The sequence below is a fragment of the Hemicordylus capensis genome, chromosome 4 (genome assembly GCF_027244095.1).
Source record: "Hemicordylus capensis ecotype Gifberg chromosome 4, rHemCap1.1.pri, whole genome shotgun sequence".
Classification (NCBI taxonomy): domain Eukaryota; kingdom Metazoa; phylum Chordata; class Lepidosauria; order Squamata; family Cordylidae; genus Hemicordylus; species Hemicordylus capensis.
Window position 1 is genome coordinate 231,186,412 of NC_069660.1, and position 26,319 is coordinate 231,212,730.

General features: G+C 42.4%; 1 protein-coding gene across 15 annotated transcripts in view; it reads right to left on the reverse strand.

Moving 5' to 3' along the window:
* Nucleotides 1-26,319, reverse strand: part of CCDC102B (coiled-coil domain containing 102B) — a 229,725-nt gene that overhangs the window by 65,075 nt on the left and 138,331 nt on the right. For 13 of the 15 annotated variants that reach the window (XR_008306121.1, XR_008306122.1, XM_053245396.1 and 10 more), the window contains one exon: nucleotides 20,336-20,542. The exons of 1 other annotated variant lie outside the window; for it this stretch is intronic. Coding sequence is in view for 12 of the 14 variants with exons in the window: in XM_053245396.1 (XP_053101371.1) it covers nucleotides 20,336-20,542 (207 nt within the window). In the remaining 2 variants the exon portion in view is untranslated. Of the gene's footprint in view, nucleotides 1-12,547; nucleotides 12,903-20,335; nucleotides 20,543-26,319 lie in introns of those variants that run through there. One more of the 15 variants, XM_053245405.1, reaches the window with a different exon arrangement.

Here is a 26,319-nt window from a genome sequence, read left to right on the forward strand (position 1 = left end):
GCTGGCCTCCAGGTTTTCTACCCAGGAAAGGGGCTTGGCCAAGAGGCAGAAAACCTGGAGGCCACCTCTATTTCCCCTTGGCTTCCAAAACATTAAGCCCAAGAAAAGGGCCTGAAATTGGGGTACAGGCTGGCTTGGCACAGGAGGAGAACCATAGAACTTCTGCCCCTCATCCAAGCCCCTTTCCTGGGTTGAAGTTCCATGCTTCTTCCCCTGTGCCAAGCCAGCCTGCACCCTAGCTTCAGGCACCTTTCCTGGACTGAATGTTTGGGAAAACAAGGGGAGGTAGACCTGGCCTCCAGGTTTTCTGCCCCTTGACCAAAACTCTTTCCTGGGTAGAAGCCAGCCTGCACCCCAACTTCAGGCACCTTTCCTGACTTAAGGTTCCTCTTTCCATCTACCAGCCAGACAGAGGAAGGTGGGTTCCCCCCTTCCAGGCCCCTTTCCTGGCTTAAGGTTCAAGGTTTGTCCCCTGGCCTCCAGGCAGGCAAAGGGGGTTGGTTGCCCCATTTCCAGGCCCCTTTCTGGGCAGAAGTGATGTGTTAAACCAGGCTGCTATAATTTCCTTCAGGCAGACAGGGGCACTGAGCTGCCCCCAGTTCCAAAAACCCTATCCTCCTAGAAGTCTCCCAACACACACACATGCGTATGAAAGGCTTCCCTGAGAGCCTGTCAGAGACCGGGTTGAATCCAATACAGTGGCCAGGACTGTGGAACTCCTTCATGAACATCCTCTAAATGAGGTGGGAGGCACTGCTGAGGAACTTACTTGGAATGGAACCTGATGCAGGAGGGAGACTGCCAGAGGTGGAGGAGGGAGGAACAAGGCCCCCAGGGCACTTTGCCTCCTTCACTAGCGAATTCGCACCTCAGCCTTTGGTCCACACGTGTCCAAATAAACAAGGCATGCTGTTTATGGGAATCTGCTATGTTCCATGCACAGTGAAGGGAAGACTGCTCTTTCTCTTCATGCTTTTGGCCAATGAGCTGGGTCCTTTCCTCTTTTCAAGCTTTCAGTTGTATTTGTTTGAATTGTTTTTATCTTGTTGTTAACCACCCTGGGGTCTTAGGAAGAAGGGAGGTATAGACATATAAGTATAAATATATATAAATACCTGCCTACAGATAGTAATGGGCTGGATGAGGGATAACAAACTGAAGCTGAATCCAATCAAGACAGAGGTGCTCATTGCAGGGGCTCAGAATTTGAGGGATGAGTTACAGCTTCCTGTGCTGGTTGAGCTTACACTCCCCCAGAAGGAGCAGGTGTGCAGCTTGGGAGTATTCCTGGACCCAGGCCTCACCCTAATATCTCAGGTGGAGGCCATGGCCAGGAGTGCTTTCTATCAGCTTCGGCTGATTTGACAGCTACGCCCATTCCTTGAAGAGGATGACTACAAAACAGTGGTGTATCAGCTGGTAACCTCCAGGCTCTACTATTGCAATGCACTCTACACGAGGCTGCCTTTTTACTGGCCAGCGCTGCATTCACAGCATGGCTGGGAGCTGCTCTAGAGCATTCCTGGCCACACTGTGAATGTGGTGCTGGCCCGTGGGGGAATGGTTTTGCTCGTGAGTGGTGCTGCATCCCCCATTTGGGAGCAAATACCAGCCAGCACCTCATTTACAGCGCAGCCAGGAACATTCTCCCTACCTTTAAAGGAGAATGCAGTGCTGGCTGGTATTTGCTCTCAAATGGGGAACGTGGCCCCATTTGTAAGCAAAGCCGTGCCCCGACCGGTCTCCCCGGTCCTAGTCCAGCACTCTAGCCACTCAACACAGGTACACATCTCATTAAAATTAGCATCTGTTAGATTGTATTAAGTATAAGACTCTAAGAAACAGTGTTGGGCCAATGAGTAGTATGCCCTTTGGGTCTTTCTCCAACACCTGCCTTTTTCTTTTCATGTTCTGCTGTCTAGGAGATCTTATTCACTCTGTCTAATTCTCTTTCTTATAAATCCATCCATTTAGAAACTATGTGGACACAACTTTAATATCTGTGCTTTGTGTGTGCACAGACTACTAGTCTCAACAGTGTGTGTGTGTGTGTGTGAGAGAGAGAGAGAGAGAGAGAGAGAGAGAGAGAGATGTTGGGGTTATTTTGAATATGTCCATTTCATTCTCCTACTGCTCATTTCCTCTAGTTTTACCTGGGCTCATCATTGCTAAGTCTTAGGGACTGTTGTGATTATTATAGAAAACAAAACAAAACAAAATTTCCATTCTACACTTGCTCTTTCTGAAATGTTAAAGGTCCAGAGATAAATCTTAAAAATAAGTTACAAGAGATGTATAATTAGCATGGTCACAGTTCTCAAGAAGCATGTAACCTTGCTAGCTGATCACCAGATGCAACTGTTGATCTTTTGCTATCCAACAGGCCTTCTCACATGCCCCCTTTAGGTATTTGTTTCCCAGTAAGGATGGTCCATTCCAAATGGCTGAGATCTGATTTGACATTAATCCTTAACCAGTTTTTTAAATTTTTGTTTGATTGACATGTGACCTTGAGGATCCTGAAATGCAGGACTCTGTGCTTTTGCCTCATGAAACTGATTTGCTCCTAAGAAAATTAATACAGGAATAGGCTGGTGTGCTTCATTTAACATGCTTTTTTGAAGGCTGCATCACTTGTTCGATGAATCTCACTTATCTGCATTTAGATGCTACTAAACCTCACATACACTGTGAAATATCTCTTGCAAGCCTTCTGAGAGCTTTGACCATATATTTGGGTCACTAGTAATAAATCCTTTATAATTTATTTATAAGATGGGTCTCTTGATCTGTAACATTTCAGAAATAGCAAGCACATGCATAGTGATTGCTATTGAGGTAGATAATAACAAAAAATATGAAAGGCAGACTTGGAATTTTAAATGTCTCAGCTGACTGCCTTTTTATATTAACCTTTTGCACACCCCAGTCTTGTAGCAGCAGAGAACTACTTTTTGTCACCTGACTTCTCTTTTCTGCTTTTATAAGAATTCCACACACACACATCTTTCTGAATGTGCAAGGCCATCTCACTTTGTGTTACGTTAAAGAGACACAGTTCAATTCCACAATGAGTTTTTGGTTTATTTACAGATGAGATGCAGTATTCACAGAATACATAGAGTACTACTCTGCACTCATAGCATTTTGTTGTGAGCTTTCAGGTGAGATAGGAACCTAGCTGAAGCTCAGGTGGGTAGCCACAGTTTGGTGAGCATATGCAGAACCACCTGTTCTCCCAGTTGTCATAGCAATTAGGGATGCACCTACAAATTATATTACTTTATTGATTTCCTGGAGAATAATCTCACCCCAATATTAGGATTGTAAAGGTAAAGTATACCGTCGAGTCGGTGTCGACTCCTGGTGATCACAGAGCCCTGTGGTTGTCGTTGGTAGGGTATAGGAGGGAGATTACCATCTCCTGCGCAATATGAGATGATGCTCTCCCCGCAGACCTGCCAGAAGCTCTTCTTACTGATTGTGAGAAGAGCTTCAACAATAGGTCATGAATTTAACCCAGTGGCAGTAGTAACAACTCCACCTCCTCTCACCCTAATTACCTAGGTAGGGTAAGTACTGAAGCCCCTCTGCTCTAGGAAATGGCATCTGCTGTGAAATTTGGAAGCCACAGTTGCCACAGAAGATGGAAATGAAGAGGAGGAGTTGCTGCCACCTCTGCTGTCTTTTGTCAGCTATAGCAGGAACTCCTTCTCTTCTAACTGGCCAATGAGCTTTCTCCCAGACCCCTTCAATAATTCAGGGACCTAGGAAAAATCCCATTGGCTGATGGGGAAGGTGGGAGAAAGAGGGCCTGCTGCTGTGTGAATCTCAATTCGTGAGCATTTCTTTCTCTTCCACTGCCCACTAGTCAATAAAAATATCCCCTAGAGGCCCTGCAATGACAGAGATATCTCTGGTTGATGCTCCCATTTGCAGATATAGGGGATGGGTCTGTCAGTCAGTTCACAACACATCACTGCAAGCATCATGAAGGAGTGGCTGGCCAACTGTAGATTCTCTCAGGTAGGAAAGCATTAGGCCCATGCTCAGCTTGGGCCATCCCTTACATCAGCCCTGTTTAAGTGCAAAAACTAATTCAGCCAGCAACACACTGAAAAGCCTTTAAGTACCCTTGGCCAGATTAATAACTGGGGTTACTTTATATTGCTAACAGATGGAAGAGATATTCTCAAAACTCTGCTAAATGGGACCTGCTTAAAGTGCCCTGAAATAAAAAGCAGACGTAGACATTACACAACTCATATAATGAAGTCCTGATAATGTTTTTTTAAAAAATGGAAAGCTAGGTTTGAGAGAAGAAGCAACAGGATGTAAATGCACTGGTTAAATCCTTCCCTGCCCACTGCTCCAAATCCTCCCAACTGCTTTAATCCCAATATGGTTCCAAACAGGAAGTGACCCTTGAAAATACTTCTAGAACCTCCCCCCTCAATCTTCCATCTCCAAAATTATTTTGCATATGGCCAGAGTAAGTTCTGTTTGAAAGAAGGATGCAGTCAATTCCTCCTTGTCATACACTGTGTTGGGAACCTCCTCGACCCAGGTCCTGAGTCAGATACTAAGCACTTTGAGGAGTGAGGCCTCTCCATATGTGCAGAAACAATGGCTGAGGTACTGCTTGAGAATAACAGCCTAACCCAGCCTCCTGGACTCACCACAGAGCCACCCCACAGTAATCCTTCCCTGACCATGGACCAGAGGATGTTTCAGAAGATACCCCCTCTATAGACCAGCACCCATTTTTATACCAGACCCTGCTTCAAACCTAGCTGGACCCTCACAAACCATTGTCCTCTGGCATACACCCCCCTCTTTGTGTCTACCCAGGGAAGCCCCTTAAATGTTCCTCTGTCAAAGATACTGCAAGATCCAGGAAACCCTTCAGGAACAGTGCCAAAGTGCACAACTGGCCGTCAGAAAGCTACCACTGGAGGGGTCTATGTGGGAGCAGGACTAGCAGAGTTCTCCTTGAGAGCTGCTTTAATTTGCAGGAAACAGGCTTGGTCCCGGTGAAGCCTATATATGTTTCTTCCTCTGAAAAGAGTTTTGCTGGTAGCAACAGTTGAGTAAAAATGGGGGAGTCCCTCGCGCTGCTGCAGACCTGCGAACTTCCCCCAGCCTTGAACGTTATTCTTCTGGCCCTTGTTCCTGAGACATGCCTCTCCTACCGAACCTCGATATGGCTGCACCCTATGGTATGCATCAGTTCCTTTGTCCTGGAATTCTGCCAAGTCCAGCTAGCTTCCTCCAACCCCAGGCCCTGCTGGGTGTGATCCTTGCAAATGGGATCCTACACTCTAACCAGACTGCTTGAAATGGTGAGCATGGCGTGCTCACTGACATTCAGAACATTGCTCAATGCTCACCCAGATCTCAATACTTTAAACAAAGTCATTGCCTGACATCCTGACTAAATTTACTAGAGGAAATCCTATTCAAATTTAGTAGTATTTTAGAGTAACTTTTGAGTAGTACTTTTAGTCAGGCTGTTTTAGTCAGGCTGTTGGCTATTATGTGTTCTTTACACATATTTGCATGTAACATGTTTATCACTAAACCACTCTTGATTGACCAATGGGTGACTAGAACTGTGCTGTGCTTTGTGCTGGCCGTAAGTTATTGTCAGTTATTACACACATCTAACAATGTGGCCCTTATGTTGATGGTGGTTCACTATTGCTCAGAAGAAGTACTTGTCAGCTTTTAGGCCTATAAAAACATCTCTGCATGCTCCTTACAAGCACCTCAAACACATTGTATACACACAGGCTTAAACAAATTCCCATATTCACACTGGGGATGTGCAAGCCAGCTGTACTGAATCTGTGATTTGAATCCAACCACCCAGTTTGGGGTCTACTGGTAAAGGGGATGCGGTAAGTGGCAGGAGGAGCATCCCTAAGGCTAGAGTGGGGGCTGGGAGAGGAGTCAGGGACACTTAACTCAATTTTCAGCAGTGATGGCAGCAGGGCAAGCGGCAAGGGCAATGGTGGCTCCCCCCAACCACGTTGGCGTCCCCCCTGGGATTTCTCCAGCCCATTCTAGTGACCTCTGTGCATGATGCTGGCCTGCACTACTTTGGGGGGCCCAGTGGGGTGGAGGGAGCTGCCGCCGCCACCCCAGCCACTGCTCCCACCCCCACTGCCTCTGCCAAAAAATAAGCATGCCTCATACCACTTCTTCCCCCTCTCTAGCCTTAGGGAAGCCCCCCCCGACCCTTAACTGGATCCCCCTTTATCCAGAGACTCCCAAACCGATGAACTGGTTTGAACTGGTCTGGTGGTCAAACTGGACTGGGTCTGGTCCGGAACTGGACCGAAGCAGCAAAACCGGTTCCATGCACATCCCTAATTCACATATGGTGCACTAGTTTATACCTTATTCACCACAGCCTATGCAGTGGTGAATACACCATCTAGACATTTAGATGCATCTAGATGCACCATCTAGACATTTCTTACAAAAGATTTTTCCCTAGCTTTCCCCACTGTAGAAAGCCTATGAACCAGAATTGTTAAATTTGATGGGGAGAGGAAAAGGGGGAGATGTATCTTATTCTTCTCAGGTCGCTGTGGAGCAGATATTCATCTCCTTCAGCATTCTTAGATCAAGTTGCTGCAGCAAACTGCCCATCTTCCCTGTTTAAGTAACAAAAAGGATACTTGCACTGCACATCCAAGATACTTGCTATGAACCACGTATATATTATTTTGCTTGGCATAAATATTAATAGTTGGGGGGAAAGCAAAATCTGAAGAGAGGTTTTGCCCTTATACAAAACTATGGTGTGAGAACATTTGGAGTACTGTGTACTGGTGGCGCAGTGGTAAAACTGCTGCCCTGTAACCAGAAGGTTACAAGTTCAATCCTGACCAGGGGCTCAAGGTTGACTCAGCCTTCCATCCTTCCGAGGTTGGTAAAATGAGTACCCAGAATGTTGGGGGCAATATGCTAAATCATTGTAAACCGCTTAGAGAGCTCTGGCTATAAAGCGGTATATAAATGTAAGTGCTATTGCTATTGCTATTGCTACAGTTCTGGTCACCATAACTTAAGAAGGACATTGTAGAACTGGCAAAGGTGCAAAAGAGGGCAATCAAGATGATCAGGGGCCTGGAGCACTTTCGTTATGAGACTAGGCTACAATATCTGGGGCTTAGTTTAGAAAAAAAGACAAATGTGGGGAGACATGATAGTGGTCTATAAAATCATGCATGGTGTGGAGAAATCGGAGAGAGAGAAATTTTTCTCCCTCTTGCACAACACTAGAATCAGGGGTCATCCCACGAAACTGATTGCCAAGAAATTAAGGACCAACAAAAGGAAGAAATTTTTCACACAATGCTTAATCAACCTATGAAATTTTTTGCCACAAGATGTGGTGACAGCCAACAGCCTGGATGGCTTTAACAGAGGTCCGGATAAATTAATGGAAGACAGGTCTATCAGTGGCTAATAATGTGGTGGCTATAAGCCAGCTCCAGCCTCAGAGGAGATGTAGATGCCTTTACATACAGGGGAATAACTGTAGGAGAGAGTGTATGCACTCAACTCTTGCCTGTGGGCTTCTCAGAGGCATCTGGTGGGCCACTGTGTGAAACAGGATGCTGGACTAGATAGGCCTTGGGCCTGATCCAGCAGGGCTGTTCTTATGTTCCTTTTGTACTATCGAGAAGAGATTCTTGAAAGAACATTGTCTTTGTTTTCTGAAGTCTAAAGAATATATTTCTATGTTCTTTCTATAGTTTCTGCAGTTTTTCTTTGTGTTCCTCAGTGTTATTTCTAACTAGATTGTGCACCTTAGAAATTCTTTTAAAAGATAAAATCAACTTTCTTTCAAATTTATTGTGATTGTGAAGCACAGTTTATTGCTACTAAAATGCTGTGCATCCTATTCCACCCCATTCACTTATTCACTGTTTCCCATATAGTCATCTTAAATTCATTAGCAAAGAACTGGTAAGAATAAAGGCCATTATCAAGATTGCATTAAAGATCAAATTTATGTGTAAGTTTTCACTTAAGTATATTTAAGTGATTCTTAAATGAAACAGTAGCTAAAGTTTATTCTACACTGAATTTTTGTAAGGGAAAAAAATTAAAATAATGAGAAATTTATTTCATCTAATAAGAATTCATTAGTTTGTGCATCACAGGCTAAGGTTTCAAAGATTTTTTCAGGGGCAAATTTATATATAATCAAAGAGTTAGGAGGCATTTCATGTAATGAAGCATGAAATAATGTTGGCACTCCTAGATTAATTTTCCCTGCATACATTGCGGCCCATTAATGTAAAGAAACAGACGGTGCATAATGAAGAGTCATCTGTGGAAGAGGTTTCAGCTGTCGCACGGAAAAATGAAGCAGATTTTTCTGCTGTGCTTGCCATAAATTTGGGAAATCTAACATCGAATGAATGCAGCAATTTTTAAAAACAAAATACCACAATGTACCTTTTTAAAACAATGATTTCACAATATCTCAGTAAAAGGAAACAAACAGATTAAGAATTTATGTGGTTTCTGGGAAAAAATGAATAAAAACTTCATCTTATCTGATACTATGTTAGGGTAAAATTTCAAATAGAACATTGGGAAGATTCTGCCTGATAGTGGGTTTAAATGCTCTCAGATTAAGAAAAACATGTGGACTCATTATGGGTTACACAGCTTCTCAGTAGTTCAGATCTCATCACAGATGTTTCAGGACTCATGCAGTGAGAAATGTCACATCAGAGCTAGTTTCCAGTTCTATTATATTACATTAGTAAAATGGCTTGGCGTTTGCAAGATATTAACAGCTTATGTTACTGTGACTCTAGTGTTTTCCTAGCTCTATGAGGTCTCATAACCCATACTGTCCAATGGGAGAATTTTCTCTCATGTTCAGGGGCCATTAATGCATTTCCCCCCAGGATTTTGAATTTTTTAGTAGTCCAGGGAAGGTCTGAAACCCACCTGTGAAACTGGAATATTCCTATCTTTCATGATGTGCTCTGGGAATTTCATGCCAGTCAATGAGAGCTTGGAGTCTGCAAGCATCTTAACTTCTTAGTTAAAAAGTGCACATGTTGCACGCAGGTGTATCCACTGCTTCTGGGTACTTCCAGAAAATGTAGCGAAGGGGGCAGCAGGGGAAACGTGGTGGAGGATAAGTGCATCCTCCCCTGCCCTTAAAGCTGCACCCCTCCCACCATCAAACCGGCCCCTGCTGGTTCCATGCACATCCCTAGTAGATATTGTGCAGAGGGCTTGCTTTTGCTCAAGCTGGAGATGTGTCAGCCAATGGGTCCTCAGGTTCTGAGAACAGAGGGTGCAGAAGGAGGGGGAAATGAGCTTTTTGGCAACACAGGGGGTAATGGAAAGCGGCCCTTCCCTGGGCCTTCCACCTCAAGTTCCTTCATCCAGGAAAATGCACAGAGCTTCAAACCATACAGTACCCCGCCTGTGCCCATCATGCACCTCCCTGTGAGTATGTGCTTCTCAGCTGTCAAGTATTTAGCCCATGATCCATTGCTCTGTTGCAGTTTTATTAAGGCAGCATAGCTGGGAGAACAGTGAGGAAGGGCTTAAACTGTCATTGGCCCAAGAAAGCTGACTGGCAAAGTCGGAGCAAGTCAAGCATGACTGACATGCCCCTTTTGGAATCGTGGCCAATGCCAGCGACTTGGACGATGTGCTGACTCCCTGGCCTCAGTCTGGCGGCACGGGTGGTGCACTGGTGCCTGGGATACAGCCTCGGCAACTGAGGAACAGGGAGTGGCCACCTTCCTTGAGACCAGAGGCTGCTGAACCACATTTGGATGAATGTTTGCGATGTGATTCACAGTTTCAAACTGAAACCGCGGATTCATCTACCTCCGGTTTCATGTTATGTCCAAATTCAGACATTGTCTTATGCTTTGAGTGTATTGGTAGTTTGTACAAATGTTTTCATATTTTTTCATACCCATACTTCAGGCCAATGTGTCTCAAGAATGAATACTAATATAGTTTGATTAAAGTTTTAAATTTTGTGGGTAAGTGCATAGTGGAAAGTTCACATTCATGTTGCAACCCATTCCCCTATCAGACAATAGAATAATCTTAAGGATTTAAGTGTCCCTCTCCTACTAGAAGCAAATCAGGCTCATAAACAAAACATTTGGGGGGACAAAGTAATGACTGACTAACCTTTCCACATGGCATTTGTTCAGTTATGTATTAAGGCCTATTTATCTACCTTCAGAAATACATGCACATACATATATGTAATGACACATTTCAAAGAAACGTCAAAACATGAGTGATATGATCATTTTTTTTCCAATTTCCAACAGATAGTATTAATTGATGGTCAGACTAGTAGCTACAGCTTCCATCTAAATATTTATGTTGCAATCAGTAGAATATAAATATCAGTAGCTATACAAAACTTCCAATAATTTCACCTTCCATCCCCAAAGACTTTTAAATTAAACTATTCAACACACACATTTGAGGAATGTCTGGAAGTGATTAGATTTAAATGTAAATGAGATGGGACATCCAAAAGGAAATTTCATCTGAAGTTCATGAAACAGACACCTAAAACAGTTCAGTGCAGCTACTGAAAATGATCACTCTTTAGTTTGCATTAATAGGCTTAACCACTAATACTCAAACAGGCGATGCTGATGGCTTTTGGAAGTTGGACATGGCATATAAAACAGTCTTGTCATGGAAAGCCATACAGCCATGATAATGCAACTAGAAAGTAGGCTTTTTGTAAAGCACCACTGTTATCTATTATGATTACTAGAAAATGAACTAGAAGTCATACAACTGTACAAACTACTATAGTTTTTAAAATTAAATTTTATATTTTCCAAGATGACCTTCAGTTTTAAGGTAATATTTGCCCCTGTCCTAATCTTTTCCATTTACCGGTACCATCTCCAGTTACCACCAGCTCATCTGGTGGTCACACGGAGACGGGCCTTCTCGATTACTGCCCCAAGATTGTGGAATGCACTCCCTGCTGAGATACGATCCTCCCCATCTCTGACTATTTTTAAAAAACGTCTGAAGACCCCAACTCTTTACCCAAGCTTTTTCACCTCTTTAAATTTGTAGGTTTTAATTCTATGTTGTTTTTAAATTGTTAAACTGTTTTAACCTTTTATATTTGTTTTAATTGTTTTTATGTTTTATGTCTTTGTTAACCACCCAGAGACAAAAGTCTGGGTGGTATATAAGTTAAATAAATAAAAAGAAGGAAATGATTGAGCCATAGGTTGGCTACTGCTTAGGGCCTGAATTTTAGAAAGACCTATTGATTCATGTCTCAGTCCCTGTACAATGTCTTGTTCTCCCTATTACTACTTTCCTGGGACTTGAGAGGCCAGCGGGGATGAATGATTAAAAGTATTGAAAGTATAATATTACTAGGTATGAGCAAGTCTCTTGCATGAGAAGGTAACATGGCCTGGACCCACATAAGCCAATAACCTGACTAGTTTGCAGTGTGGGGTGGGGGGACATTCCCAAAAAGTGAAACAGAGATGAATACTTTATGGCCAATTCACCCTGGTAGGCATGCATGAGTTTTGATTGGCTTTGCATGTGCAAGGTTTTGAATGTACATCAGGGCCCCTACATGAGAACTGGACCTCATTACTGTGCTGCTGTAAATGTATACATCTTCTCCTATAGTATGATACAGTGGTCAGTTTCTAAACTGGTTACTTAGGTCATTGGCAGTTACATGAGCAAAGTGATTACTCTGTACTACTAAACATTGAAATAGACCATTTTTTATATTTGACCCCAAATCATATTCTTAATTCAAGTCCAGTGATGGATCACATTATTTTGCTACTCTTGACATGTAAAAGCTTGAAATCAAAGAATGAATATAGAGATAACCCATTATCTGCCATGATTACAAATATAAGTTTCAGAATATATTTTAACTTCGATATATTCCATTTAAATAGTATATCTTAGGGATGTGCTGAAACACAATTCAGCATCTGAATCACTGGCACAATCCCTTTAAAATGAGGGCTTCCACAGCCTATTCAATAAGGAGGAGTGCAGGTCCATACCTGCTACCACTTGCTACCATTTCCATCATCCCGCTGCTCCTCCCGGATATCTTCGCATGCTGGTGGGGCATCTCCCCACCATCACCTACACCAGCACACACATGGCCTCCATGCATCCACCAGCCATTTGGCTGCTGACCATGCAAATGGTCGCTATGCATGCATGGAGTCCATATGCATGTTGGTGTTGCATACAGGGGCAGTTGGAAATGCCCCACTGGTGTACAAAGATATCTAGGAGGAGTGCCAAGATTGTGGAAGAGGCAGTGAATGGAAGGAGGAGCAGGTATCGACAGAGGAGGCTGTGGAAGCCCGCATTTTAAAAGAGACTGCGCTGGTGATTCAGAGGCCGAATCACGTTTTAGCAAATCCCTAGTATATTTTTTCCTGTCAATCTGTCAGATGTATACTTAAAAGTGAAGTATATAAAATGTGCATGACTACATAAAGCATTTTGATTCTCATGTATTATATTGCTAATAAAATACAGTAAAAGTCACACTTTCTACAGACTTGTATAACACATTTGAAAAAAAATATCACACTAGTATATTTTTAAAAGTTTCAAGTACAGTACAGATTAGATTTGATACACATCTTTCATACAATCAAGGCTGCTGTCTGAAAAACCTGGCAGTACAGCTGAAGGGAAATATGATATATACAAGTCAGAGAACTGTAGATGGAAAGGTGGAAAAGCAATAATGTATTATTCTATCACAGTAAGGGGGTCAACATAAAGGCCTTCTGAAATAGTACCCATATTCTGTTTTCAGTGTAGTCTAAAAGTTTCATATAACTGAAGTCTCTCTGTGGAAAAGAAAAATACACTCTTGGTCTAAATTCAAGTATAATCTTGCCTCTACATCCATCCCCAATTCACAGTAGTCATGATAAAGAGAATTTGTGAACGCATGACTCCCCAAAGCATCTGCAGAAAAAGTTGCACTTGCACAGGCTATTTTCCTTTCCAGCAGTGTTGCGGGGAAACATGACTAAAATCACTTGGGCTTTACAAGCTTTAACAAGCTTTAACAGTACCAACCTTGATGTACTTGAGCTTTTGACATGTGTAGATATAAGGAACTACAATCTGAATGTATTTAAAAGAGACATAATTATTAGTGATTCAGGGGAGATTTAAAACACACACACACACACACACCCATATGCATGTATGATGTTCTGCAAAAGTCTCTTGCGCACCCACTCTGTCAATGGATTCTGTGCCCCACGCTGCTTAGGTGTAGCTCATGGCTTGTCTCGTGCTTGAGCCAACTGGAGAGATGGATCCCTAGCTAGAGAAGCAGGCAGCTATGAAAAACAGCCTTCTCTTTCTTTTGCCCTCAAGCCTCTTTCCCCTTCCCATCATTAAAGCCAGCCACCATCTTTTCACATTCTGTACCCCCATTACATCTCAATAAAGTAACTCTTTACTTTCAAGAACACATGTCTACTCTCTTTCATTGATTTTCATTGATTGATTTCACTGATTGGTCTGCACCCATTTCAAGCTAATTTCCCCCACTTTGAGCAAAACATAGCCATGGAACATGGTAGCTGACAGGCATCCACACAGATCTCTTAACAGTGTACATACATGATACATTTTAAAAATGTATTTAAAAGTGCCATAATTATTAGTGGTCCAAGAAAGATTATGAAAACACACACACACACACACACACACACACACACACACCGTGCATGCATGATGTTCTGCAAAAGTAGAAATTACATGCTCGCTTCATGGCTGATATATAGACTGATGCAGCATATGCTGCTAATGCTACTTTTTGGGGGGGGGATGATTTTCACTGATCTCCCCTTCTCTCTGGAGCTCATTGTGATTTCTGAAAATATGACCTTGAGGGCTGTGTGACTCTAAGGGACATCAGGAGTCACAATCTGCTTTAGAGGAAAGAGGAGATCAACAAAATCACCCCCTCCTCCATAGCATGCACAGCATTGCTACACCAGCACTTCATTAGTCTGATTCTCGGCCTTTGTTTAGATAGCTCCACATGCATGTCTCCAATAGGATATAAAAACTCTTCCAACCAGAAGGGGGTGCTTTTTTTCATGTGACAGCTCTATATGTGGATCAAAGAATTCCTGAAGCCTTCAGTTGGAGCTAATGTATTAAGTATATTTTATTTTGTCCAATCATATGAACAGGGCATTCACCGCAGAGCCTATTTTTGGTCAACACTGATTGAAGGATCAACACTGGACAACAGCAGCAGTGGCTACTAGGGATGTTCACGAAACTCAGTTCATGCAGGTTTCGAATCCAAACTGTTTCATGCTTCAGCCCAACCATGAACCAGTTCCACCACTGCTGGAAGCTTCACGGAGCGCCAGGCTTGCAGGTAAAGACCTGCTGTGTTCATTTTTAAAGGTGCCACTTGTCATCCGTTGGTGCCACCCTCGAACCACCGAATTGGTTTGTGGTTGGGCCGAACCAGAATGAACCGGTTTGCTGAACCACAAACCAGTTCAAATTCAAACCCCTGCACGAACCAAGGACATCCTTCGTAGCTACTGTTCAAGGGTCAACACTGTCAACACTGACATAAATATGAATAAATAAGATCAGTGTCCCAACCCCTGGTGGCGCAGTGGTAAAACTGCAGCCCTGTAACCAGAAGGTTACAAGTTCGATCCTGACCAGGGGCTCAAGGTTGACTCAGCCTTCCATCCTTCCGAGGTCGGTAAAATGAGTACCCAGAATGTTGGGGGCAATATGCTACATCATTGTAAACCGCTTAGAGAGCTTCGGCTATAGAGCGGTATATAAATGTAAGTGCTATTGCTATTGCTATTGCTATTCAAGAACATTTTTTCAGTTACTATTACATATATGCATAGGTTTGTTGAATATAATGTCCCTAGTTTTGAAGCTGGTTCCCATAGCATAATATCGGGACTGAACCTTCTTCTTTTTTGCAAGTTGGCGATTTTCATAAAAATCACTGCATGGCTGGGATCTGAACAGGAGTTAGAAATTAATGGCAGATTAGACCATGCATTGTATAAACTAAGCAGGGGTGTAGTGAGTGACAATAGCAACAGGGTGAAAAACTGCATTTGGGGCTACTGGCACCCTGCCATTGTCTGGATGATACCAGTTGCATCCCCCCTGCCCTGCACTGGGTGCTCTGCTGCCCACAATCTCAGTAGCCTTTGCAGCCATCACTGCCCTCCTGGCCACCTTTGCTGCAGCTGCATCCATGTGCCTGTACAGCTTGATAATGTCACTATTTCTATGTGCCAGCTCAGTGACATCATCAGGTCATACTGGCACATAGACTTGGCCATGCCGATGCATGCATAGGCACAGCATAGAAGCCTGCCAGGACTGCAGGCAGCTGTGGCAGCAGCTGATGCTGTTGGTCATTCAGCCAATAGTGAAGAAGGCAGGCAGGTGGTGGGCAAGAAGGCAGAGAGGTGTGTGGTTGGTGCTGCCCATTGTTAAATTCTGCACCTTCCTGAAGTAGAGGCATTTGTCCCAGGGAGAAACAACGTATGGAACTGCAGCATGTATTGCTACTGCTGCAAACCAGATAGTGCAAAGGGATAAAGAGCTAGAAGATGCACTGAAGTCATTTTCTTTGTCTGCTTCACTTTAATCTGTCACGAATAGGATGCTGGGATATTTGAGGGCTGTGTGTGGTGGGATATTCTGTTTTCATTTGGCTGCATTCTTGCAGTCACCTAGTTTGAGGACCCCAGCATGTTTTCCTAAAGCAGGGCAGCAGCGATATAGGAAGATGCTGAAAGGCATTATCTCATACTGCGCGGGAGGAGGCAATGGTATACCCCTCTTGTATTCTACCAAAAGAAAATCACAGGGCTCTTTTACAGGAGTCAAAATCTACTTGACGGTACACTTTACCTTAGAGGTATGTATGTATGTATGTATGTATGTATGTATGTATTAAATTTATACCCCGCCCAAACTTACGTCTCTGGGCGGCCAGTCTTTGTAGCCCCAAAGGAAAATACTGGAATGTTGCATATGCATAAAGCTATGTTTTGACAGTTAGTCCCAGCTCCTTGACTAGCATCTGGAAGTCTTGACCAGTGACACCTTTCATTTTGCAAAGTAAAGGCTGAGGATGCATTCAATGAAGATAAATTATCTTATACTCTGCTACATTATCCATCTTGCTATTCCCCCCCCCCCCATAAAAGGTTATAATAGTTTAGGCTATCAAAGAAACCATAAAAACATGAAAATATAAACACACAAAAGACACGGAGGCCATTCACACAATCGTGCAGGTAGTGGTGGGGGGAGGCAGGGTGTCACCTACCTTCTCCCCAGATTATCCTCTGCCAAGTCTTTGGTGCGCCACCGTGTGCCCAGATTATCTGTGCTGCTCCATGCAATGTGGATCATTCGAGGACAGGATTCATTTTCCTGGCCTCCGGATATCCCCCAATGCACCACACAATGAGTGCGGTGCATTGGGGGATATCGGTGAGACAGGTGCTCTAGGGTGACCATCTCTGTGTGTGCTTAGGCTGCAAGCTGCCAGAGCACATAAAACATTCCGGCTACAGGGTTAAGTGCGCACTTGTGCCCTTAACCTTGGCTAAAGGCCAAGTGGGGTTAGGTGGGCGTCCAAAGTGGGATTAGGTGGGGGGGAACACCAGGATCTCTGCAGATCTGGTGCAGCACACAAGCAGCCTAACCCAGTCTGGGCTGTCCTAGCCTAGGTTAGACTGCTCATGAGAACAGCCTTACTTACTTGATTAGTGTCCTCTAAATACTAACATAAGAATTTAAGGAGGTGCATGCTCTAAATTTGGTCATCAAGAATATGAATACACACACACACACATACATAACATACTCACTTGTATTGTCCCTTTTATGTGTAACAGCCAAAGCTTCTAAATATCAACTACAATATCTTATCAGTGAAATAAAGAATAATTATATGGGCATGGTAGTACCTATATAGTTAGGGTAAGATGTAAAAACAGTATAAGCCCTGAATATTCTATTGGAGACAACATCCAAACCATATGTCAATTTGGCAGAACTTTGACAGAGGTTCCAATTTGCTGTTTACCTTTGCTCTCTTATGGGAACTCCTCTTTTGTGGTTAGTTTTTGAACTTTGGCACTTAGCATCAAGTTGACAAATAAAGGCAAAGTGTGCTATTGAGTCGGTGTTGACTCCTGCCCACCACAGAACCCTGTGGTTGTCTTTGGTAGAATACAGGAGGTGTTTGCCATTGCCATCTCCCTCACAGTATGAGATGATGCCTTTCAGCATCTTCCTATATTGCTGCTGCCCAATACAGGTGTTTCCCATAGTCTGGGAAACATACATACCAGCGGGGATTCGAACTGGCAACCTCTGGCTTGCTAGTCAAGTCATTACTCCATTGTGCCATTAGGTGACTTGGAGTACCATGCCCAAATTTCATCCATATTAATTAGGAAATGATCAAGAATCAGTAGTTTGAAAATGAACCCTTAAGGAGCTGGTTTCAGTTTTTGGCAACCAATATTCAGCCAAGGGTACTTTAAATTTGCCACAAAAATTCAGGTACATAGTGAAATGCATCCCTTTCTTTTAGTTTTTCTTTCTTTCACAAATCAGATAAATATTTCTCAAGATATTAGTCTTAGACATACTAATTAAAATAGATACTCAAAAAAGGACTTACATCATAAATTCTGACATATAAAGGATTTGAGGGCAGAGTTGGGAGAGGAAAGTGGACGTAAGTGTTTATGTGAGTGACTTCTGCTGCTTAAAATGGCTGCCTGCACAATAAGTGTATCCTTTACATTGTACTGAAAACTGTTTATGGGCAAATTTTGGGGGTGGGGAGGTATCTTCCATCCCCCATCTTTAAATTTTGCACCTGAAGTGAACAAAAATGTCACCAGATTAATGTAATGAAGCTCAAGGGTGCAGGTGGAAAGCTTGAGGAGCTTTCCTCATTTAATTTTTTTGTGGGAGAGGTAGGAAAAACACTTTTTGAGAAGGGAAATTATGTTTTGGGGGGGTTCAGTCAAATGAGGGTAGAGCTCCTCAATAGATTAGGGGAGAATTAGATCCCTGCTGAAGCTCTTAGCTCTATAACATGAAACTGGGGCATTTCAATAAACATTACTGTCCTGATGTTGGTAGAATGCTCCTGGTAGAACACTATTCCTCAACGCCAACACCACTGAACCCCTGTACCATTTTCTGAACCCCTGTACCATTTGCAAAATGCTGATTACAGTGAAATACACAGCAGAATTATTATAACACTTTACCTTACGCATGGCTCTTTATTGAGAGGTATACAGTGTCTGAACATAGAGATTCAATTTAGCTATTTTGGCTAAGCTACGGGCGTTCCATATTCCCCCCCCCTCCAAAGAACCATTTCATTTCTAATCAGGGAAAACTGTTACTGTTTGCAAAATTTACAGAAGTTCCTGGCAAGTAAGCACTCTTGGTGGGCTTGATGTCTGAACCCGCCCAACTTAAGTTCCCAAGCCCTCTGCATGATATTCTCCCAAATTCTGTAACGACGGTTTGAGGGCAGGTTCAGATGATATACCCACAATGAGCATGTGCTCATTGGAAACCTCCCATTCTCAGTTTACAAACTTGGAAGCAATCATGTTAACCCACTTAGAGTCTTAGGAACAAAGGAAGCTGCCCTACACCAAGTCAGACCCTTGGTCCATCCAGGTCAGTATTGTCTACACAGATTGGCAGGAGAGTTTCCAAGATTGCAAGAAGAAGTCTCTCTCAGCCCTATCTTGGAGATGCCAATAAGGGAACCGGAACCTTCTGCTAACTTGGCAAAGAGGCACTTTTTAACGTGGTGATTCTCTTTATTTAGCAGGGGAAAAATAACTGGCCCTATACACCCCCAGCACAGTAACTCCAGTGACTGTTGCTGGTGTATATTTTATGGGGGTTTTTTTAGACTGTGAGCCCTTTGGGGACAGGGATCCATTTTTTTTTAATTTACTATTTCTCTGTGTAAACTGCCCTGAGCCATTTTTGGAAGGACGGTATAGAAATTGAATAAAACAACAACAACAACCTTCTGCATGCAAACATGCAGGTGTTCTTCCCAGAGTAGCCCCATCCCATAAGGGGAATATCGTACAGCACCCACACTAGCAGTCTCCCATTCAAATGCAACCAGGGTGGACCTTGCTTAGCAGAGGGGACAATGCATACTTGCTACCACAAGACCAGCTCTCCCACCTTCTTCTACACAGCTCCTGTTACATACTTCTAACACTGTTCAAAATGTCAGAAAGTGATAAATTTCTTTGAGACTGCATCCAGAAGGATTGTCATGTTTAGCTGCATTTCATTTAAGTCTGTAATGTTCATATGTTCCCTATACATATGTTGGTGTGGGAGGTTTCCCACAGAATTGTTGACTCCTTTTCAATTGTGGTTGGGGTTTTTTTTTAACTGCATCTGTGCACAAATGTAGTTCCTGATAAATCTGACAAAATATATTTTTTAAAGTAGTGGGGGAAGCTTGAGATAGATATATGAAGTGGTTTCCACTAGAAATAAAATGGAAGGAAAAAAAGATGTATGGTTACAAAAAACACAGTTTAAAGATAAAAGGCTTCAATAATGAAGAACAGTATATATACTTGTTTATATGTACAAGTATATATACAATATTTTATATCAACATAAAGATTATTGGACAGAACACCACAATACTTATTTAATAAGGTACAAACCTTTGTGCAACACCTCCTCCCCCTCAAATAATAAAGAAACCAGAAATGGCACAGAAAATCATTATATCACAGGATATGCAACATACTCTGTCCAGTTCTCATGTATCTCTTCATGAAACATCAGAAGGGGACTGTGAACAAAATTGTCAATGTGGATAAATACGAAATTCTAATTTGCTGTCCCGCAACCAAAAAATCAAACAGGTTTAAAAAGCCAAAGAACATGTTTATACTGATGATGTTATAATATGGCAATAGTCCTTCATAGCTGCTTATGATACACTTGTGTGAAACAGTAATAAAATAAATAAAACATAATGCACCAGAAATAACAAGTGCATAAAAAAACTTTATGCAGACAATAATACAGATAGCATATGCAAATAAGATTCCTATTATCCCATTTCAATTTAATGCTTGTAAGATACATACACTAAATTGTGATAAATTCATATATATATATATGCCGAAAAATATCTGGACTATGGTGCTAAGTACCATACCTTATTTATTCCCAGGAGTTCATTTTGTGTTGTCTTGAGATCCCCACACAAATGAATTGCAGGTAGTTTACTTTTTCTGACAAGATCTTGAAGATCTTTCACCTGGGTCTTCAGTCTTCTGTTCTCTCTGTCCAGTTCTTGTTTTTCTGTTTCAAGTATTTTGCTTTTCCCCCACTCTGATGCATTTTCAGATTGAAGTCTCTCAATCTGAAAACATGTGTGAGAGAGAAATGTTAAGACAAAAGCTATTATCTAAGAAACAGAGACGATAATGGCCAGTATCCAGGGTATTGAGTGTTCCAAATAATGGGAGGAGGGACTATTTTTGCTGATCACTGCCTTCCTTTTGTTGTCCTCCTGGCTTCCTAAAATATGTCCTTGAGCCTTGCAGGAGGCTCAGGGACATATTTTCAGGAAACAGAATCAGCAAAAATCACCCTTCCCCTTGTTGTGTGAGTGAAATACTCAGTGTATGCAATAATATTCAGTGTCTGGATGTCAGCTAGAGATGACATAGAGATGACATTTTTTAGGCAAGCCTAAATAAATTTGCAGGCTTTCTATCATCATCATCATTGATTTATTTATTTAAAAGATATAATATCCAATTCTTCAGTTTAACAGCTCCTATAGTAGCTTATAATTAATAATTTAAAATTATATATATGCATTTTTAAAATTATATACATAGTACTATTGAATTCTCTGAACCAAGTTCCTGTTTTTTATTTTTGTTCTCTGGCTTTTATGATTTTAATAGCAACAAAGCATTTAATCAATAGCATTAAAACTGATTTAAAATACTGTTCAGACTATCCAACATACCTCCTCTTCACTCTCTTCCCAGCAAAGTACCACACTTCCGGGTTTCTTAAACCACAGTGTCCCATATACTCCCAACTGGGCTGCTGTGTTTTAAGCAACTGCAATAAATCAGGATATCAAACTACTGTTTGATCCTGGTTTGATTTATGGGTCTGTTGAGATTCCTTAAATCACACTTTCCCAGTTCACATATGACAGGGAACTGGTTTCAGGAAATATTAGTTTCAACCAGATGTGCAAAGGAAAGAGGAAAGGGATGTATGTGTGTGTGTGTGTGGGGGTGGATATTGTAAAAGATTTTTGCCTTATGGCAGAAGGATATAATATTTGGTGTCAGTCAAATCTCCCTGGAAAGCATTCCACATATGGGGCACTACAAATAAGAGGGTCCTTTCCCTGTTGCCTCAAGTGTGAAGCATTCCCAGAGTTTTGTTCTGTGTGTGTCCTGTCTGGGACCAAGTGCATGCTTTACTCTTCCCACAGTGCTTCTTTATATAAATAATAATGATGTGTCAGGTTGCTGTGAACAGGGTCCATTCGATTGTTAACTGTTTTGAACTGGTTCAAGCTGGTTTGTTGAACTCACCAGCCCAGCTGATTGGTTCAACTGAATCAGTTCACATACCTGCAGTTCAGTCTGAATTTGGTTTGAATTTGGACAGAACCGCAAACAGTCCATACCCGCCCCTAATACATACCGCACAGGTGTTCTAATCCATGCTATCTAGGAGAAATGGAAACAAAATTTTCACTTATTTCCTACTCTAAAAACATTTTTTGTATCCTTTATTCCATGGTCACAGTATGACTACTATGTTAATATTATAATAGAAATTTTTCTAGTATTATAATTTTAATAGGAAAAATTATATTAAAAAATACTGGGTTTTAAATGTTTTAAAATTCTTAATGTTTTTAAAATGATTCTAATTGTTAAGTGATTTGATGTTTTAATTTACTTTAATTGCAAACCACCCAGAGATGCAAGTTTTGGGAGGTATAGAAATGTTATAACTAACTAACTAACTAACTAACTAACTAAATAAATAAATAAAATATATGACATATAAAGCATTATATATAATAGGAAAACTATATTCTATTATATGTTTAATGCTTCTATGGAAGTACCAAACATTTCTTTGAGCTATTTACATTTTACCATTTTCCTTCATTATTGAGGAATGGAATCAAAACTCATTTCCTAGATTAGCAGTTATTAGTCTTGAGATAAGAATGGACTTTAGGAATCTAAATTAGAACATGGCACTTCTTTAATCTTCAGTTGGCAGCCTTCAGAATGTTAATCAGTGCACTTCTGAGAAAAGCAAATAATCAACAAAAAAGCCAATAAATAAGTAATAGAAACTGAGTAAATTTGTGTCTTTAAAGGATATATGAGAGAAGGTTAAGTCAAGGGTGCAACAAATTGTCCTCCAGAATAACAGAAAAGCTATGGTCCAGATAAATTGATCAGATAACAAAATCAGATAACAAGGGAGTTATCAAGCTGGCAGGCAGCTCCTCATCCGGGGTAGAAGGTGGAAAATACAACCCAGAGGGAGTCAGATGTAAAGTCTTGGATGATACTGATTATCTGGACACTTTTCAATCTGGCTTCCACCCCGGATATGGGACTGAGACTGCCTTGGTCACTCTAGTGGATGACCTATGCCTGGAACTAGACAAGGGGATTGCGTCCTTGTTGGTTCTGCTGAACCTCTCGGCAGTGTTCGATACCATCGACCATGGTATCCTTCTGGGCCGCCTCTCGAGTATGGGAATTGGAGGTACTGCTTTGCAGTGGTTCTGGTCCTTTCTTGGAGGGGGGGTCCAGAAGGTGGTACTGGGGGACTACTGCTCGGCTCCGTGGCCATTGGCCTGTGGTGTCCTGCAGCATTCGGTCTTGTCCCCCATGCTGTTTAACATCTACATGAAACCGCTGGGAGAGGTCATCTGGGGACTTGGACTGAGTTGTCAGCAATATGCGGACAATTCTCAGCTCTATCTTTCCTTGTCACCTGATCCTAGGGAGGCGGTAGATGTCCTGAATGGGGGGCTGGAGGCCGTGATGGGTTGGATGTGGGCTAATAAACTGAAATTGAATCCGGGCAAGACGGAGGTAATGTTGGTCAGTAGGAGAACCAGTAGGAGAGGAGATTTTACCAGTTCTGGATGGGGTTGCACTCCCCTTGGAGGAGCAAGTACGCAGCTTGGGGGTATTACTGGACCTGGCTCTGCTTTTGGAAGCTCAGGTGGAGGCGGTGGCCAGGGGCACCTTTGCACTACTTTGGCTAGCGTGCCAGCTGCATCCCTTACCGGCTTCCTGTGCCCACTTGAAACCAGGAGTCTCAAGCTTGCTTGACAATGTTGGTAAAATTTAAGGTAGATGTGGGTGACCACAATTGACAACCAGAGGTGGATGGGTTCAGGAGTGTGTGCTCCCCAGCACCTCTGGTTCCTCTCCTACCTAATTTTTAAGTACTTACAAGCGATCATGTCAAGTCACCCTACATTATTATTATTATTATTATTATTATTATTATTATTATTATTATTATTATTATTACATTTATATCCCGCTCTTCCTCCAAGGAGCCCAGAACGGTGTACTACATACTTGAATTTCTCTTTCACAACAACCCTGTGAAGTAGGTTAGGCTGAGTGAGAAGTGACTGGCCCAGAGTCACCCAGCTAGTTTCATGGCTGAATGGGGATCTGAACTCGGATCTCCCCGGTCCTAGTCCAGCACTCTAACCACTACACCACGCTGGCTCCACATGTTCTGAAAAGCACATGCTTAGCACTTCTGGGCTTTTTAAAAAAAAAAGTAAATAGCTGTGTTGGAGGGCAGTGATAAGGACCAGGATTGTGGTATGAAGGACCCTTAACCCTTTCCCTCCACTACAGTCTTATCCAAAGCAAGTCTCCAAATTACTGCTATTGCCCAACACCGGAAGCTCTCATTGGTCTCAGTGGTAGCATAGCTCCCAAGGGAAATAACAGTCATGGTGGCCATGCAAATCAGAACAGTAGCAGGGGGAAATGTGAAAGCCTTCCCTCTTTCTGGTTCCAGTTGGCACCCACAATTGCTATTTATAGCAGCAGCAGCAACAACAACAAAAAACCCCAAACACCCAACAATATGTTGAGGCTATTCTCATGAACAGGTAGGCTTCGCTGGGCTTGGCTGCCTGTGAGAACTGCTAGGATCCAGGTGGATCCCGGCAGTGCCTCAGTGCCAAAGCTGAGGCAGCTGCCAGAATGAGCCAGCTGCCTCAGTGCCAAACCCTGCACCAAAGCTGAGGGGCTGCCAGAATGACGTGGCAGCATGAGCGGCTTGCAGCTTGCGCTGACACAGAGACTGGTGCCTCGAGTGCCCATCCCCTGGGGGAATCCCCCAGGGCACAGTGCTCAGTGCACTGGGGGATACGAGAGGCTGGGACAATCAGTCCCACCCTCAGAGTGAACTGCGCTGCTCTGTGATGCATGGAGCAATGGGGATCATGTGGGAGGGTACTCCGTGCTCCCACCAGGCAAACAATGGTCGTCTGGGGAAAAGGAAAGGTTGAGGAAGCTTTCCCACCACCGGCCTGCCTGCCCACCTGGTAGGTCGTGTGAATGGCCCCTTCGTCTGAAATTAAAGGACTTTTCAGGACTCATTACAGAGATGGAAAGAAAGACTGCCAATTTTACTTCTCTTTTACATAGTCTCCAAGTTGTTAAGAACGTTGTATATGCATCTGATTCTAAATTTTGTTTCTGAGGAGCATGTGTATCAGTTTGGGCATCCAGTCACTGGATTTTTGAACATGATGGAAATGAAATGTGATAGAATAATGCATAATGAGGGTATGGAAAAGTTGCGTACCTGATATTTCAGGTTTTAAAAAAGAGGTTGAGTGAAGACTCAACCTCTTTTGGTAAGGAACTTTAGGAGTTGGAAGAGCTGAACCCAAAGGAGACCCAAGCTCTATAAATTCCCAACATTGTTTTATGCTCAAAGAAGTTCACCAGGGCCCTAATTCTCAACATCAGCAGACAGCAAAAGGACCTGAACAAACAAAAAAGGACTAAACTACACTCTTTTCAAACATTTTCAATTATTTTTAGCCCAAGTCTTAGGCCCCGCTATAGCCCACAAAGAGTAAAGAGAAGAACAAAATCACAATTAGGATTTTAAGGGCAAGCCGAGATATTCTTAGGGGACAGAGGTAAGCCTGTGCAATCCCAGAAGTGATCTAAAAAACCTCAGGATAAACAGAGGACAGTATTACACCCCCCACCCCGCAAGATACAGTGCACTGCTTGGGGGTACTCCTGGATCCAGCATTATCTGTGGATGCACAAAGGAGTGGGTCAGCTTAAACAGAGTGTATGGAGGAAGAGGCTGCTTATCCCTTTAATTTCCAGCCATTTATTTTTTCATTCAAATTGCAAATCCCAAACTGTTTTTTCACACATGGAGGAAAAGATAAAGACGGGGCATGTTGAACAACATAATACTCCTGTTTCATCTTAACCTTGTACCAATCTATTGGAGTGGATGGTTTGAGAATAAAAATACTCATGCATCTCCTGTCACAGGTAACCAGGTGCAGGTTAAGGCATGCAGCTTTCTCCCCTCCTCTGTTTAAACTGACAGGCTGATTTTCATTTTAACGAAATGTCAGGAGATAGTTGTATGCCTCTGCTGTGTAGCATCCAGTTTCTCAAGATTCAGGCTAAGGTGATTCATCTTTCGACAATGCTGACTCATCAGAATATATTTTACTCTTGGCTGGATTCAGGTTTAAAGGAAATAATACAAAACCATCCAAGAATGAATTTTACTGGAAATGTTTTGGCATGTCAAGATCTGATTTAAACAGGTAAGTACAGTATATTTATCTTCTCTGTGACTGAAAAATCCAGCTCATGTATCCAAATAATTTATTTAAAGAATTAAAAAAGTTCACTTTTTCTATTAAATATAAAGGAATCTCAAAGAGATACTAAAATAGATCCATATATTATATAGGAACATAGGAAGCTGCCTGATACTGAGTCAGACCATAGGTCCATCTAGGTCAGTATTGTCCACTCAGACTGGCAATGGCTTCTCCAAGGTTGCAGGCAGGAGCCCTATCGTATAGATGCCAGGGAGGAAATCTGGAAC